The 18,225-nt window shown below is 29.0% G+C and overlaps 1 protein-coding gene across 3 annotated transcripts; it reads right to left on the minus strand.

The window, feature by feature from the left end:
• Positions 1–10,042: 10,042 nt before the first annotated feature.
• On the minus strand, positions 10,043–16,685 carry LOC145957556 (uncharacterized). Of its 3 annotated transcripts, XM_083073866.1 has the most exons (4): positions 14,552–16,678; positions 14,390–14,423; positions 13,834–13,956; positions 10,044–13,213 (listed from the first exon to the last, which is right to left on the minus strand). In XM_083073866.1, the coding sequence occupies exons 1-3, from the start codon at positions 15,014–15,016 to the stop codon at positions 13,940–13,942; spliced, it is 516 nt and encodes a 171-aa protein (XP_082929992.1). In that variant the 5' UTR covers positions 15,017–16,678; the 3' UTR covers positions 10,044–13,213; positions 13,834–13,939. The 3 variants fall into 3 exon arrangements, with proteins under 3 accessions (XP_082929990.1, XP_082929992.1, XP_082929991.1); XM_083073864.1 differs by having other exon boundaries at positions 10,043–13,213; positions 13,834–14,423; positions 14,552–16,685; XM_083073865.1 differs by lacking the exon at positions 10,044–13,213 and having other exon boundaries at positions 13,666–14,423; positions 14,552–16,685.
• Between the last annotated feature and the right edge of the window lie 1,540 nt (positions 16,686–18,225).

The following is an 18,225-nucleotide window of genomic DNA, read 5'->3' on the forward strand; positions in this document are numbered from 1 at the left end:
TCGGGGGGCTAGTGTACTATCCGTACCGCTATGCCGAGCTCAAGCTCGGCATCACAGCGCGAAGCGACCTCGGACACGCGCTAGGCGACATCGGCTCGCTATCCAATTAGGTCATAAACTGATCTCGGGCCCAAGGCCCAACAAAACCCTAATTCACACCAAGGTACGTGCATTACTTATACAAGACTCATATTCACACAAACCCTAACTTTAGCATCGGAGTCTCTTTTGCAGGTATCACCCCCATCTTGGAATACCAACGTACCAGTAAAGGAGGCTCACCAATCTTACTCGGCAGATCATCTCTACAGCAGATCTCTAGTAAAAACAATTATACTACACAAACTTAGCCTAATCAACACCTCTACTCTTCAAATTTATCAAATTCTTATGCATGACTTATATTTTAAATGATAAAAATGTCGAAGAATTTTTGTTCTTTATATAAACACAATACAATACAAGATGAAAGACTATTTCGCGTTATTAACTTTATACTAAAAATAAATTTTATGAATTCAATTATTTTATTATAATTTTATATTATCTCAAATGCTTATCTTAAATTTTATTAAAAATAATTAAATTATAATAATCAAATTATTTATATTTAATATATTTAAATATTATATATATATGACAATTTTCATATATAAATATGATATAAAATAATTTTATATTAATATAAAGTATTGTATAAAATATAAATAATTTAACACTAAATTTTGAAGAAAAAAATGGTCATCTATTTGAAAGAAAGTTATGAATAATGTAATAGATATTTTAATAAGTTTTATTTGTAATATATTTTGTTGTGCGATAAATTTAAACATGTGCTATTTATTCGGCACAATTTTAGCCTTAGATGGTAATTTTACCAATCTATTTATATTTCTATGATAAAATTGATAAATAAATTTAACTTCTTTCATTTTATTTTTTTAAAAAATAAAAATTGGGATACACCTTTTTATTTAAAAAGTATTACTTAATTTTCATTTAACTAAATGCATTTATTATTTATCAATGATACAAGGGACATTGATTGTTAATTTTTTTGAATAAGGAGTAATATCATTAAATATAATTATTATTTACATTATTTTGAATTAGGTGCATTTATTGTCATTTAATTTAAATTTATGACACATCAGTAATTAAAATTAATTAATTAAATTAATTTTGTTGACTATTGACTAGTTATTTATTATTTTATATAAAAGATCAAATATAATATATTTTCTTTTGTCCATGAACATAACTCATATAGTATCTAACTGATTTTTGCTCGTAGGATATGATTTTTATTAATCAAACATTTTAACACAAATAAAAATTAAATTTGATAATAGTGTCTCTAGTTATTTATTCTCTCATTTCTCTCACTATGTCAATCTCTTTTTTTTTTCTTTAATAATCGAGAGAGAAATGGACACAACAACATAAGAGAGCCAAAAATATCTTTTAAAAATTCTTAAATGGACAAGGTTTCTAATGACCCTAAATACAATAATATAGAAGGATTTCTATAGGATATGTTGTGATAGAAACAATTATTTGACAATTTAATATTGTACTCTCCCATATATATTTCAATATGATTTATAAGGAGAGCGTCAAGACTAACTCCTATGCCTTTTAGGCTTGGGATTCGTAAACAAGTTTATCATCTCAAATATATTTTGACATGAATTATGAGGAGAGTGTCACAACCTAACCCTTGCACCTTTCAGGTTGGGGTTGGTGGACAAGTGTATTCTCTCAAATATATTTCAATATGATTATTCCGATTGGAGTTCATATTGGAAATATTTGGATACTGACCTACATTTTGGATATCTTTTAATTAGGCCAAAATTAGAGGTGATCGGAACAAATTTGACCTCTTCCTAATAATTAATTGATCAAACTAGGAACATGGAGTAGTCAATATGAATATGATCCTTGTATCTGATACATAGTTGATCAAGTATGTCAAAGGGATGTCGGAATTGGCCCAACTCTTTAATCCAATAACAAAATCTTGTTGTTAATAGTCAAGATTACATATCAAGATATAATACTCAATAATAAGTAACTACCTTATCAAATTTTAAAATTTTCGGGACTATTAAACTCATAAGTAGTCAAATATAAAAACCTTAATCTTAGAGTAAAGAAAGACAAAATACACTTTTAAATATTCTGATTTTAGTTGAGGACTAAATTATTTCAAATCGAAACAAATATGAGTTTAACCTTGGTGATGAGAATTATGCTTATGCATGATTGAATCATCTAATTTTGTTGAAGAAGTTAATTTGGTAATTCGGCGTTCATTCACAAGATACCTTACCATCCTACAGTTGCACACTACCACAAACTAATTAAGATGTTTGTCGGACACAAGTCATACACTCAAAGAACATATGCCAAACCCAAACTTATATGAAAAGCATGGAGACTGGTTGGGTCATAAAGGCTTGGTGAGGTGAGACCAAAAAAGAGGAGAAAATGGAGCGATTCCACCCCAAGAGAAGGGGTCCAGAATGGAAACAGAGTGGTACCATGGCCAATGTTTCTGCCCCTCCGGGCCATTTGCTCACCATATTCGGCATTGTCATTGGCTTGTTGTCCTTCTCCCGTTACAAAGACTACAAGGCTCAGCTTCATACCACAGCCATCAACTTTCAGCTATTCCTCTTCTTCTTGCCCGTACTCTTGATGTTCTTCATCATTTCGTATTCAGCTACTGGCGCAAGGCTCAACTTTCACTCATTCAGACCATCACACCAACAGGGGTTTGGTTAATTTGTCTCGTCATATTCTTCATTTCTTTGTGTAAAAAATAAATTAATGTGTCGCTAGTGACATTTTATATTTTATCTTTTTAGATACTTAGATTAGGAAAAAAATGCCAATTTCAGTCAGACTTTATAATGAAATTTGTATATCATCTACCATTGTAATCCAATTTAAATCACGGTTAGTTTGAGTAAAAGACTCAAATAGATGTATCAAACTCCAATTCATTAACTTTTTATATTTTATTTCTTAAGATACAATACTTTCTTTTGTTGATTTTTCTCAAAAAATAAAAAGAAAAAGAAGACAACATATTAGAATGTCTCAATTGAATTCAATTCAACTGAGATTGAAAAAAAAAAGTTATACTTACAAATTTTTACTTTTTTATAATAAAATATGCATTTTTCCGTTAAACATAATTTTAAATTGATATTCAAATATATACTAAATAATAAAGGGAAAAGCATGCAGAGGATCATGCTAAAAGGGAATGGTTGCTCCTTAAATTTTAATTTAAATAATTATAAAGTTTACTTAACAGTTAAGAATAAAATATATTTTTTAAAGTAGATGGTTTGTCTTTTTCGCTGTGTTATTTCCTTTCTCAAAGATCGTAGATTAACTAATGATAAAGAAGTGGCTTTCAAAATATACTTTAATAACGCATATGTCAAGCAATCTTCTATAACATCACTTGTCTAAGGAATATAAGGACAAAGTTTTCCTACCTGTAACACGGTTATTTCAGCGAAGAAAAATTTAATATGCATGTCTCAAGAAACTAATTATGCCGAATTACTTTATTTTAAAACTAAAGTGACAAATGCACGACATTCGCGTTTGTTCCCCCAACTTTTCAGCAGAAATACTGGATCAAGTTTTGTCCACTAATACAGGTATCTTAAGTAACCCAAGTAAGAAACCTTAGTTAGGTTGTTTCGATTATAATATAGTTTTTGATTGGAATCATTAGTTTCGTATTTTCTTTAACAAAAAAATTGTGAAAGAATATTTTATTTTTCTTTTGTCTGTTTGAAAAAGGGATACATCCATCATCACAAAGCACCTTGAAGACTAGAACCCAATTCATATTGATAGAGCACCATAATCTACACATATACAATAATCACAAGCTTTTGAAGGAAGTTACTCTGTCCTTTCTCTATAGTCTATAATATGAAAAAGTAGTAATAAAATTAAAGAGAAATTAAGGAAGTGAAAACAGAAGGGAAAATTAAAGAAACCAGGCATCAAGAAAAGTGGAGTGAAAGTGCAGAAGCAGAAGAACGAGGAGGATCAAAGCAGCAACAGCCCAAGGGGAGGCACCCTCATGGTGGGTTGTCCTGCGCCTCTCCCATGGGGAAGAGTTGAAAAAGAACCAATCTGAAGTATCCACGGACGATAACCAACGAACTATGAGTATTAGCAGGACGGGTGTGGCTAACAGCATCCAACCCACTTGTTCTTCGGCGGCTTCAACCACTTCCTCGTACGACAAGTACCACGAAATGCCCAGGAATGAGAGGATGAGTGATAAGATTAGCAGAACAGGGTAGGGCACGGGGTTCAGACTGAAACCGTCCAACACACAGGACGCTGTGCTTCTACCATACGCCATTTTAATTCACAATTCTTCATCACCTTTCACTCCTCTCTTATTTATTTATAATTATACCTACACATCATTGCTCGCTCCCTTTGTCAAATAAAGTTTCTGTTCCATGATTTGGCACTCTTTCATTTGTACAAGTGTAGCCCATTCAAAATACTAGTAGTATTTTCATCAAGGGCTGTCCTTGTCCCCTCCAGTAAAATCAAGACACGTTTTCTTATTCTGCACCAAAGTAATGTTACAGAAAATACTAGTAGTATTTTATTCTAAACCTTATAATAAATAAATAATAAAACAAAACACTGTTTTAATCTTGTACTGCAGTCGTAAAAGAAAAAAAAATATTATTTCTTTCTAAACGGATAAAAAATAATTAATTTAATTTTTAATGATCAATATTTTTATTTATCAGAGACCAAAAAAAAAAGAAAAGAATAACTTTTTGTTTTTAAAAATTTAATATAATTGGTCTCATTTATTTTAATTTAATTTAAATGTACCGAGAATATAAGTTTCTTAATTTTATAAAAATTACTTTGAAATTTTCATTATTATCATGATTTTTTATTACTTAACGACATAAATTTTTTTAAACAATCGTATTTTTAATATTAATATGACATTTCATATTTCAAATACTATATTTCACTTTTTTTTATATATAGAAAAGTTAATAAGAACCGCAAGTGGCGACGAGTTTTGTTTTGCTTTTTAAAGTAAAAAATATTTTATGAGATAAGTATTTATAAATATTTTGAATTAATATTTATTTTATTAAAAGTATTAAAAAATTAAAATTAGTTTATAAAGTTAATATATTAGTTAATTAAAAAACATTATAAATTTGTATAAGCCAATTTTTCATGTGTTTCTTATATGAAAAAATTCCAAGTAAATTAACCCATACATGTTTTTAGTTTTTTTTTTTTTTTGTTTCACTTTAAAAATTAAAATAGTCATTTAATTGATGAACATTTTAAGTTACTGTTCATTAATATGATTGCATTTGAGCCGGGATTAAAAATAAGTGTCATCTAAAATATTTTTTAATTTATGGCTAAAAAAAAGTTTATTTTGTAGATTAACTATTGAGTTTAGTTTATTTTTAAAAAATGAATAAAATAATTTATAAAAAAAAGTTAATCTGTCCCTAAGCACTACTCCATCTACATAATTTACTGTATTTTATCGGGTAGGTTGACACAGTGAATGTCAATTCGGATGTTGCTCAATACTCAATGTGAGGGTTGCCCCACATGTATGATGAAGACACGTCTTTGTTAATAGTTATTTCGTGCAGGAGTAATGATAATACAAGTAAATATTTATTTTTAGAAATATAGATATATCTTGAATATTATAATAAGAAAAAAAACTGTCTCATATAGTTAACTATCAAAATATTGTTTTACAATTTTTAATCCACCAATAAATTAATACAAAAGTTCAATAAATAAGTTAAATAAATTTATAAAGTATATAATTAGTAAGATAAAAATAAATAATAATATATTATGTGATAATAATTTATAAACAATTTTTGTAACTTGGCATTAGATTCTTTTTTATTGAAAAGAATTGTTAGTTTAAAAAAGAAAAAACACATGACTTGAAGTGAGTGATAACATTATGTTAAAAAAATTGCTCGTTCATACTTTCACAACAAAAAATTGCCAATACTAATAGGCTCTTTCAAGTAGATCAAGTAACATGATAAAAACATAATTAAAACAACAAAAATATAAGAGGAAAGATATATATTAAAAAAAATTAATCTAATTTGGCCTAAACGGCTTATAATTACATCTATAAACAGTTAAAATATATTTATTATTATTATTATTATTATTATTATTATTATTATTATTATTATTATTATTATTATTATTATTATTATTATCCTATAGAATAAATATTGAGTTTTAATTATTCTTTATTTCATAGCTATAACAACTCATAATTATCATACTTACGAATCAATTACTTTTAGCAATAGAAATACAACTATTACTTGGGATTATATACTTATAATATTAGAATATGTGCACTATAACAAATATATGTGTGGATACAACTAAAGCAACTATACAAATATATGTACATTAATTCGATAAGTACAAAATATAAAATCTCAAGATGTTGGTCAAACAATGTCTATATAGATAAATAAAAGTAGTCGTTGACTACATCACCAACAACATGACCTCCCTGCAACTCTTATGAAAATCATGATCATCGTAGTTCAAACTACATGAAAAACAGTTAAAGGTAAGATAGATTTCAAAAATATACATGTATAGAAAGGAACATCTATACTACTCAACATGTAAACCAACCAGAAATACACCATATGATCTACAACTTCCACCAAACAACATAACACCATCATGTCTAAAAGCTAAACACCCAAGCAAATCCAAACATTCACCATAATAATACCATACCTCAAGGAATTCACATCATGCATATGAACACTATCAACTCACGTCACATCATATGCAAACATCACATATAATACATTGTCACGCATTCACCTACAAAAATCTCTTAGTAACTAGAATAGTCTAAGTGACTTAATCCTACCAAATCAACCTTAATCGCTTCCACACCATACGCATATGTTGGACCCACAACTAAAATGGGGTATTAATCCTTCCTATGATATTTCAAGTGTTTCCATTTACACTAGGAAAGTTTGATTCCACAAGCAATAATAATATAACTTGGTATAGGCATACCACAATCTTAACATACATTATCAAGTCGCATATGAAATTAGTCCATTAATTATCTATAAGGAACCACACAACCTTTCTAGTAATCAGTTAAGGGTTGTAGCCATCGACTTCATATTTTACTCTACATTGACTAAGGACCTAAAAGAAACTCAACAAAAATTCATTCTGAGAGTTTCACTCCTACTTAAGGCGGGTTTTCAACAATTGGCTTTCTAGAGCACCAAAACAATATTCTATATATAGGATCTTTAACTTTCAAACAACACTTTTTCCTCTAGTCTTAAGTCAATCAACATACTTTAATGCCTACAATATTCTCAACATCAACACCTCAACATATATCATCTATATACATTACCTCAGGTCACATCATCATACATAGCATACCAATGTTAGACAACTCATCCAAGAATAACATGCCAATGTCTATCAGGAGTTCAACCATTCAAGTATAACATACAAATCAAGTAAGGCATACCAAATGTCTATACAACTATAGTATCAATATCCATCATCATTGTCACTCATACAACCATCTACATATATCATTCCAAATCAATATATATAGAACCCACATCATCCTATGACATTTAACTATCAACAGTTAAATGATTAATATGCATTATCATAATTCAATATATAAAAAGTCATATTCAATCATCATCATACACCATTTAAAACAATCAACACAACAACATATGTGAAGATTACGAGTAAAATGAAAAATAAGCACTCCAAGTACCCCAAGGCTACCAACAGCTAGCTCGAAACTATTAGACACCTGGCTCAAAACTCTAAACACTTAGCTCGGAACTACCAACACCTGGCTTGGAGCTACCAACACCTAACTTGGAGCTACCAAACACATAACTCGGAGCTACCAACAACTAGCTCAAAGCTACCAAATACCCAACTTGAAGCTACCAAACACCTAGCTCAAAGTTACCAAACACCTAGTTTGAAGCTACCAAACACCTAGTTTAAAGCTACCGACACCTAGCTCAAAGCTACCAAAAACCTAGCTCAGAGCCATCAAACACCTAGCTCGAAGCTACCAACTCCTAACTCGAATCTACCAGCACCTATCTTGGAGCTACCAACAACTAGTTCGAAGCTACCAATAAACACCTAGCTCGAAGCTACACCTAGCTTGGAGCTACCAATAGCTAGTTGAGAGCTATCAACTGCTAGCTCACAGTGACTAAACAGCTTGCCCAGAGCAACCATAATTCTCTAGGAGCAAGCAAAACTCGTTCTAAGCAACCCAAGTTAGAGAGCATCCCTAATAACCACCTAGGCTCACTTGGAGCAACCCCCATGGATGCTATAGGTGACCTAACCCAAAAAACATGCATGACTTCAAGAAAAACTCAACAATTCAATAACAACCTCAAATCCTCTCAACTCATAACAATACATGCATGAAACTCATAAATTGAATGAAATGAGACATGCAACAATGACACACCAAATAGATCATCCAACCTTTTCTTCTCCACCAAAACCCCCAACTTTCAACATGCACTCTATTAAAACTCAACCAACACAACCATGAATTTACAGGAGTTAAATAACATTCAACTTTACAAATTTATAAACACCCAAACAATCCATTTGGAAATCAAGGATCCAACTTCCCTTGCCTTGAGTTCAAAGAGAATGAGGAAGAAGGAAGAAGAAACCAAGCTTTGAGAAAATTTTGCACAAAATCACCACAACTTTATTCTCAGCCTTTTGAACCTTGAATTTTTGTACCACTCCTATGATTGAGCTTTAAGGAGGTTCACAACATCCTCAAAAAGTCTCTGAGAAGAAGAGATCTTCTCAAGCTTCTGAGTTTCTCTCTCTAATTTCTCTCTAGAATTTAGAATTATGAACTTATAAAATTTATTATTTAGAATTCACCTCATATATAGCAGCTCTTTGACTGACTTTCAGGCTCTTAAGCTATAATAATAAAACAACACAAAATAACATATTTAATTACATTTACTAGAATAAATATAATTAATTTAATTACATTTACTAGAATAAATATAATTAAGAAAGTATGATGTTACAATGTAGATCTTTTTATATAAATATTAAAAAATTAATAAATATATATATATATATATTTTTTTTATAAAATTACCTTTATTATTAATTTTTTATATTATAAATAATGTAATACAATAATAATTTTTTATACAATATTATTAATTAAGAATATAAGTAAAAAATAATTCATATTACAGAAAAAATCACTTATTTTAAAATTTAATTTTTTCTTATATTTTTATGAAATAGAAGAAGTATATTTTTTATTCAATAAATAAAGCTCCTTAGTTGTTTCTTAAACCTCAACCCAATCAGCCAACCCAAATTACAATGCAACATCAAAATCAGGTCAAGTCCATACCGCGGGAACAGATCCAACTATCCAAGCGACCAAGCCTCTCATTTTGTTTTTCTTCAAAATTTAAGATCCAAAATTATTCCACAAGGTCATGGTTCAAATCATATAAACAATTTTACATATCTTATTGTTTATCTTATGTAGAATGTGATATTTATCAAATGCATTAAAGTTAATAATATGTGATATTTATCAAATGCATTAAAGTTAATAATATTTACAGAATTGTCACTGTATTTTTTATTTTATATGTAAAACAATCGATGCACACTACTAGAAAAGTGTTATTTTTTTTGCAAATTTTCTTGCAAAAAAATATTTGTAGAAAGTTTTTGCGAATTTTCCTGCAAAAAAATATTTGCAGAAATTTTTTGCGAATTTTCCTGCAAAAAATTATTCGCAGAAATTTTTTACGAATTTTCCTGCAAAAAATAATTTACAGATATTTCTTACAAATTTTGCTACAATTTTAATAATCATGAAAAAAAAAATTCAATGGTAAAAATTTGCAGAAAATATTGCAAGAATTTTATTTTGTTTCTTGCAGATTTTCTTGCAAAAATAAATTCGCAAGTAATGTTTACTAAATAGTAGAAAAATTTTGCAGCTAACTTTTCCTGCGAATTTTCCTGCAAATTTTAATTCGCAGGAAAAATAAAAAATATTTTTAAATTCATAATTTTAATATTTTAAAAAATCTTCAAGTCCCACATCGATTGAAAATAAAACAATTCACTACAAAAAAATCAAATTTTAGCGACCACCAAAATCGGTCGCTATTTAGGTAAATTCAGTTGCTATTTCATTCAGCGACCGAAATAGCGACCGAAAAAATCCGTCGCTAAAACCCTGGTCGCTATTTGAAATAGCGACCGAAATTTTTTCCGTCGCAATTTAGCGACCGAAAAATCAGTCGCTAGCCAATAAAAATCCGTCGCTAAAATTTTGGTCTCCTAACTTTTGAGACCAATTTTGCGACCGAATTTTTTGGTAGCAATTTCCGTCGCTAATTTTTGTATTTATTTAATAAAAACATTTTATAAATCAGTCGCTAAATCGGTCGCTAAAAAACTGAAATAGGTACGGATAAATTCGGTCGCTATTTCGGTCGTTAAAAAAACTGAAATAGGTACAAATAAAATTGGTCGCTATTTCAGTCGCTAAAAACCTAAAATAGATACAGATAAAATCGGTCGCTATTTCGGTCGCTAAAAATTTGAAATAGCCACCAATTATTTTGGTCACTATTTCAGTTGCTAATAACTTTAATTAGCTACAAATAATTTCAGTCGCTATTTCGGTCACTAAAATATACCAGTATTTTTAAATTCTTTTTTAATTATAAATTTATACCTGTTAATGAATATGTAATTAACAATATATTTATTACACAATTTATAATAATAAACTAGAACATACTAAAAGACAAAATCTTATCAAAGAAGATTTATATTATAGTAAAAACTAAATAAAATATAAGTATGTCAATATAGTATGCTAAAAACACAATAATAACATAAAACGTTTAAACTTGAACAAAGTAATAGTCAAATACAATAAAATATCCCGAAACAAGTAAAATAAAGAAGCTTAATTAAGGGTCTTCTGCTATGTCATCAAGAGCATCATCAACAGCATGGTCAGGATCATCTGGGGTAGTACTCGGTGCAGGAGGGGTTGGCCTTAAAGGGTCAATGTTGAGATGGCGTAGTATATACTGCATCTGCTCATCATGCTGTTGAACTTGTATTAGCTTCCTTTTATATAATGTCATAACTAACTTACAAAAAAGAATAATTTCTAAGTTATAAATTAAAACATAACTGAATTGGAATTTCTAAGTGATAGCCAGTGTCCAACAGCAGTCCAACAACATAACAAAATCAAGTACAAGAAAATAAACAAATTGGCCCTTTTCTTGAGTAAACTCATAGTATAAAACGAATCATCTTCTATTAACGATTTGGCAGCACCCTAAGTGCAGAAGTAGCAACAAGAGAAGAGAATCAGGACAAAACATAAAACCCCTTGAGGATGAAACGAAAATTCAAATTGTCTGCTACTTTCTTGAAAAAAAGAAGAGACAGTAATCTGTCCATTAAAATTTTATATTCCATACCAAAGGAAGTTATATTTACATGTCTAGTCAAGGAAGTTCATTTTGTTGTCAGAAAAGCCACAAGTTTATACATATCTAGAGAAACAACAATACAGCAAAGTAAAAGTAATTAGCATGGCGAATGAGATAAAAACTCATGTAAGGGAACGACTTTAGAACAGTATCTTAACTCCCAAAGAATGCTAACAAATACAACGAGCATAGAGTAAGAACTTGGCTCGAATGCATCTATCTTGTCAGGTTTCTTAAAGCAGTTTTTAAAAACTACTTAAAACTTCAATTGATCGATTATAATTGAAAAGCATGAAGATTAATACACTTTGTAAGGCATGATCAGAGAATCTTATTAAACATATAAACAAACAAAAAAGAACAAGTTGACAATTTTAACATGTGTGGACTATTATTTGGTTCTCAGTTTGTCAATTTTAATGTGGGTATGATAGAAGTGGACTTGGAAGTAGTACATGAACACAAAACCTATGAATTGTTTAAAATATTGATGACCTTATTATCCATGGATAACACATTATAATTTTAAACCAAAAAAGGCTATTAATCTTCATTCATAAAATTATTAGACTACCCAAAATTATTACATGATGCTAAATAATATTTAATTAATTGTGAAAAATTTTAGTAACCGTTAAAAAAAAATCTGAGAATTACTTTTGTTTCTTTTGATTAAAAAAATATTTTCTTCTAATTCATAACCTTTTGGATTCCCTCTGTTCCTCTCATATTCAACATGTACAAGATCAGACTTAATAGTAACTTAGTAGTTGCTCATGAGTCTGCAATATAGGGAAGTATTAATTTAACCATTAATTTGACATGCCAAAAGAGATTTCATTGTGCCTTGTAAATTTTTTCTAGAAATTATGATTAAAACACCAAATTCAGCTTTTGAAAAAGATTTAAAAACTCAAAGTATTAGCAACCCAAAAACAAATTAAAGATCAAAGAAATACCTTATCAATTCTATTTATTACACAATTAAAGCAAGGGAAGTATTAATTCAAAATAATGATCTAATTAAAAGAAAATCATGTCCAAGAGAACATAGAAACCAATATTCAAACTTCTTTTTTATCCTTACTGTTGAACTTCTAATTAGAATGAAAAAAAATATTTAAATATGAATTGCAACAGGATTCACATAAGCAGAGGAACCAACACCCATGACTTAGATTCAAAATAATATTTATCCTTATTTAAACTTGTATAATTAGAAAAGAAAGAATTATTAGAATTATTATATACTAGAGTATTATCATATTTAACAACTTTATTAGAATTATTATATACTAGATTATAGCTTATTTTTATAGACATATTGCCAAGTACAGGCGTTATTGGACCAGTTAGCATGTTTCCATGAAGGTACCTAATTAAATGAAGAAATCACGCAACAAGAAAAATAAGGTAAGGATTCTTACACAGTAAAAAGTTAGAATCAGTTTTCTAGGCTTTTGCATATGGCAATAATTGATATCGCTGGCATGTCAACTATGATCTAAAGCACCGCAGCCACAATAGCAGCAGGGAAATATCACAGCCTGCATCAAAACAGATAAAAGAAACATCATTGAAATTTCATAACAGATGGTGCAATGTCATGAGTCATGTATTTAGAACTTTTTTATAGCCACAATTTTGTTTTGAAGTTCCCAAAATCTACCAATGCAGCTCACTCATTAGACTTTCCAATATGGTGTTTATCTAGAAAAACTCTATCATAATGTGGCTTTCGTTAGATATTTTGGCATTATATTTCATGAACTTTGTCCTTGAAAATTGTCACCAAATCACAAGCGCACACTAGCAATTCCTTTTGGTGTTGATGGATCGATAAAGATGGACTTATAAGCAATCATTTTTTCTCCATATAACACGAATATATCATCTTGAGAAAGAAACAAGATGCTGCCACTTTTTCCAAGTGAAGATATGTCCCTTAGACCATAACCACCACAAATGGATATCATGTACTCTACAACATCTAATTTAAACATCTCTCTCAGAAATTCTTGGAAATATATGCTTATGTAATTATGCAGAGAAAAAAGAAAATAAAAAGGATGTTATAGAAAGCTACATGTAGTTAAGAAACTAGGAGGCATACATTAATCAAGCACATGACACATTCAATTCATTAAATGAACTAGGAGGTATATACCTGTTTGGCAAGATTACAAGCACAATCTGGTGAGTTAAGGATTTCATAATAAAACACAAAAAAGTTGAGAGCAAGCCTAAGCCTAATCAAGTGGGTGGGGGCTAAGTCAGCAAGAGTAATATCCTGCATCAAGGAGACAAAAATTTCAATTTCAGTAACACACTAGTAACCACTAAAATCCATAATCATTGAGGGTGCAAGCATCTAAAACCTAATGGTTATACATATTTAAACAAAGGAACCAGGAACCCAGCAGCCTAATCATTGTAAAAAAGAAAAAACAACAAACAAACAAACATGAAAAACAAAGTGCAAAGGAAATGAACAGCGAGAAAAACACCATCAACAACAAGTAAGCCATGGCATCACTTCAAAACACAATTGCTCGAACTCCAGACCTAATCACAGAAAGCCTCAAACAACATTCACAATTACTTGATCCATAAGTAATTATTAACAAGTAAAACTCAGCACCCTCATTGAAATCATTAAAGATGAAAGGCTACAACAACAAGAAGGAAACAACAGAGTAATTGAGAAGAGAAACTAAGCGCACCGTTTGGTATATCCTTTAGCTGCGTGCCACGTCCCTGAAAGAAAGAAGAAAAAAAGCAAACAGATCCAAACGATTCAAAACATGATCACTCCACTCCAGTCCTCACGAACCCAGAAAATAAACAATTAAGTAATTAGATTAAATAAATAATATAAAGTGTACCTTCTCAATTGTGAAACCTTTACTAGCGGAGGATCTTGCAGACTTGGCCGGCGAGGGCACAGAGTAACGCTCCACCGTTTTCCTCTCCCTCGTTGGCCTCTCACTCGCCGGCGTAACTGGATCCTTCTTCTCCGATGCTTTACTCTTCTTCGGAGTCTCCTTGCCGCGTCCCTTTCCCTTAGCCTTCGCTTTCTCTTTCCCTTTCTCTTTCTCTTCCGCTTCGTCCTCCTCCTCTTCCACTTCTTCCTCATCGTCGTTGTCGTCTTTCTCCTCTTCATCGTCCTCGTCGATCTCTTTCTTCTCGCCGGCGTCTTCCTCTTCTACTTCCTGGTTGCTTGCTCCGTCGACATCATCCTCGGATTTAGCGGCCTCCGCGGAAGCCTCCTTCTCCGGAATCTCGGAGGCCGGTGGCGATTTGGCGTCGTGGAGCGGAGGCTTGGAGTCTTCTAGGGTTTCGGTGGCCATGGATGGGGGAGGGGGGACCAGAGAATTGGGAACCCTAGCGTTGAGAGAAACCCTAGAATTGGATGGAAAGGGAACAGAATCGTTATGATTGGGATTAGAAGAGAGAGAGAAATGAAATTGGAGTTTGATGAGAGGGCGCGCTGGAGGGTGAAAGCGTGTGTGTGGGGTGGTTTTCAAAATTTGATGCCAAATTGTGAGCGGGTTTCGCCACTAGCTCACTCACTCACTCTTTCCCCCTTCTTTTTTGCTTTTCTCCCGGCAAAACTACTTACTACTAACCTAAAAAATAAGAAAATGGAAATTAATTAATTAATTATTAATTAATTAATTATTAATTAATTAAGATTTTGGGAAAACCCCTATAGTGAATTGTAACGGAGGGAGGGACTGCCTCGCTCTCTCGCCTCACCTGCTTGTTAATTGCGAAATAATGATTACTGATTATTATTATTATTATTACTGAATTATTGAATCTATGGGCCACTATATCCTGCCAAAGTGTGAGATGATGATATGTGAATTGTGATTAGGCATGGTAATTAAAAAATAAAAAATAAATATTTATGAGCATTTTTTTATATTTTTAATTTGTGCTTAATTTATTTAAAATAAATAAATAAATAATTTTTTAAAATTTAATTTAAATCAAACATGTTATTATTGAATTAGATTAAAATAAAGAAATTGTTTTAAATTTCACTTGTGTCGGATAATCATATTAATTTATTATCAAATTTTTAATTAGTTTCATATAAATAATTAAATAATATTTATCTTAAAAATAAACATTATTTTTAAGGGTTGGATTGTTAAATTATAAAAATTAAATCATAATAAATCAAAATATTATAAAAATTATAATTCAAATAATAAAAAAATCAAAAGTATTAAATACATTAAAATATTATAATCAAAAGAAATCTAGTATTAAATCAAAAGAGTATAAAAATCATAACTAAAATTATAATAAATATTCTGATATTAAATATTTGTATCAAAGAAATTATTACAGATTTTAAATTTTATTTATTATGTTTTATAATCAAAAGATATCTAATACTAATTCAAAAGATTATAATAATTATAACTCAAATCATAATAAATAATTTGATATTAAATTTATTATATATTAAAATTAATTAAATATTTTTATCAAAGAAACTGATACAGATTTTATATTTTATTTACTATATTTTATAATGAAAAGAAATTCAATATTAAATTAAAAGATAATAAAAAATTATAACTAAAATCATAATAAATTTTCTAATATTAAATTTAGTATATATTAAAATTAATTCAATATTTATATTTAAGAAATTGTTACAGATTTTAAATATATATTTTAAAGTTTTTATTTTATTAAATTAATTAAAAATAAATTATATTTTATCACTTTTTAATAAAGTAAGTGAATGATAATAAATTAACTAAAATTTTTAAATATATTTTAATTAAAAATATTTTTTTTATCAATACAATGACTAAAAGTATTATAATAAATAATGAAATTAAATAAATTAAATCTTATAATAGTTATTTTTTAATAATACTAAATTAAATATTCTAATTATTTTATAATAAATTAAAATAAAAAGATAATAAAATATTTTAAGTGGTATTTCAAATAAAACACATTAAAATATTATAATCAAAAGAAATCCAGTATTAAATCAAAAGATTATAAAAATCATAATTAAAATTATAATAAATATTTTGATATTAAATATTTGTATAAAGATATTGCTACAGATTTTAGATTTTATTTATTATATTTTATAATCAAAAGATATCTAATATTAAATCAAAAAGATTATAATAATTAACTCAAATCCAGATAAATATTTTGATATTAAATTTATTATATATTAAAATTAATTAAATATTTTTATCAAAGAAACTAATACAGATTTTAGATTTTATTTACTATGTTTTATAATCAAAAGAAATCCAATATTAAATTATAAATAATAAAATTATAAGCTTTTGTATTATATATATATATATATATATATATATATATATATATTACTTTCCCAAGAATACTAAGAAATCAAGTTGGTATAACGGTATGGTTGTTGGCTCATAACCCCCATAACCAAGGATCGAATCCTGGCTTTGTAATTTTAGTTAAAAAATTCGGTCGCAATTGTTTGATAATTATTTTCAAAATTGGTCGCTAATTCCGTCGCAAACTATATTTTTATGAAACACAAGTAAATAGCGACCGATTTTCTCGCTACCACTCTAATCCGTCGCTAATTCGGTCGCAAAATAGCGACTGACAAATTTCAGTCGCTAAACAGCGACTGATAAATTTCGGTCGCTAAATCTGTCTCTATTTTAGTCGGTCGCTAATTCGGTCGCTAAATAGCGACCGATAAAATTCGGTCGCTAATTTGGGTCGCTATTTTGTATTTTTCTTGTAGTGATTAAAGCATATATAAGTTGGAGTAACACTTACCTTACAAGTTGAATTGTATAGTTGAGTGTTAGACTTATAATCTACAATCTTAGAATTTAAAAGATTATGTATGAGACATGAAAATAAAAGATTATGAGTTCTTATAATATAGAATTTATAGTATTTTTTTTTAATTTTTTTCGTAAAAAATATTCTTGCAGAATTTCTTGCTAAAAAATTCGCAGGAAAGTTTCCTGTGAATTTTCCTACGAATTTTTTTTACAGGAAAATTTCCTGCAAATTTTTTTTTGCAGGAAACTTTTCTGCGAATTTTTTTCGCAATAAATTTTGCAGGAAAATTTCCTGCGAATTTTAAAATTCGCAAAAATATATTATCCACGAAGGTATTACCTGCAAATAAAATTTCGCAGAAAAATTTGCAGGAATAACGTTTCCTGCAAATTTTTATGAAAAATTCGCAGGAAAAATTACATGTAATAAGAGAAATTCTAGTAGTGGCAGAAACCTAACGTACTATGTACGCAGTAGTTTTTAGTGAAAAGAACAAACTCTTTTAGTTTATATTTTTTGAAATTCAAAAGTTAATTCTCAATTTCATGAATATTAAATTTAATTGTGTTTTTACTTTCTTTAATTTAAGTTATACGTAATTTTGATTCTTCAACTTTTTAAAAAATCTAATTAAGCATTTTTACTTTAAAAGCTAATCACATTTGATTTTTCTTTCCTTAAACTCTCACATTATTATTCAAATATTTGTTGGAGGGGGGAATATGATAGAATT

Source organism: Cajanus cajan, chromosome 4 (assembly GCF_000230855.2).
Source record: "Cajanus cajan strain Asha chromosome 4, NIPB_CcT2T_4, whole genome shotgun sequence".
In the NCBI taxonomy this organism is placed as follows: domain Eukaryota; kingdom Viridiplantae; phylum Streptophyta; class Magnoliopsida; order Fabales; family Fabaceae; genus Cajanus; species Cajanus cajan.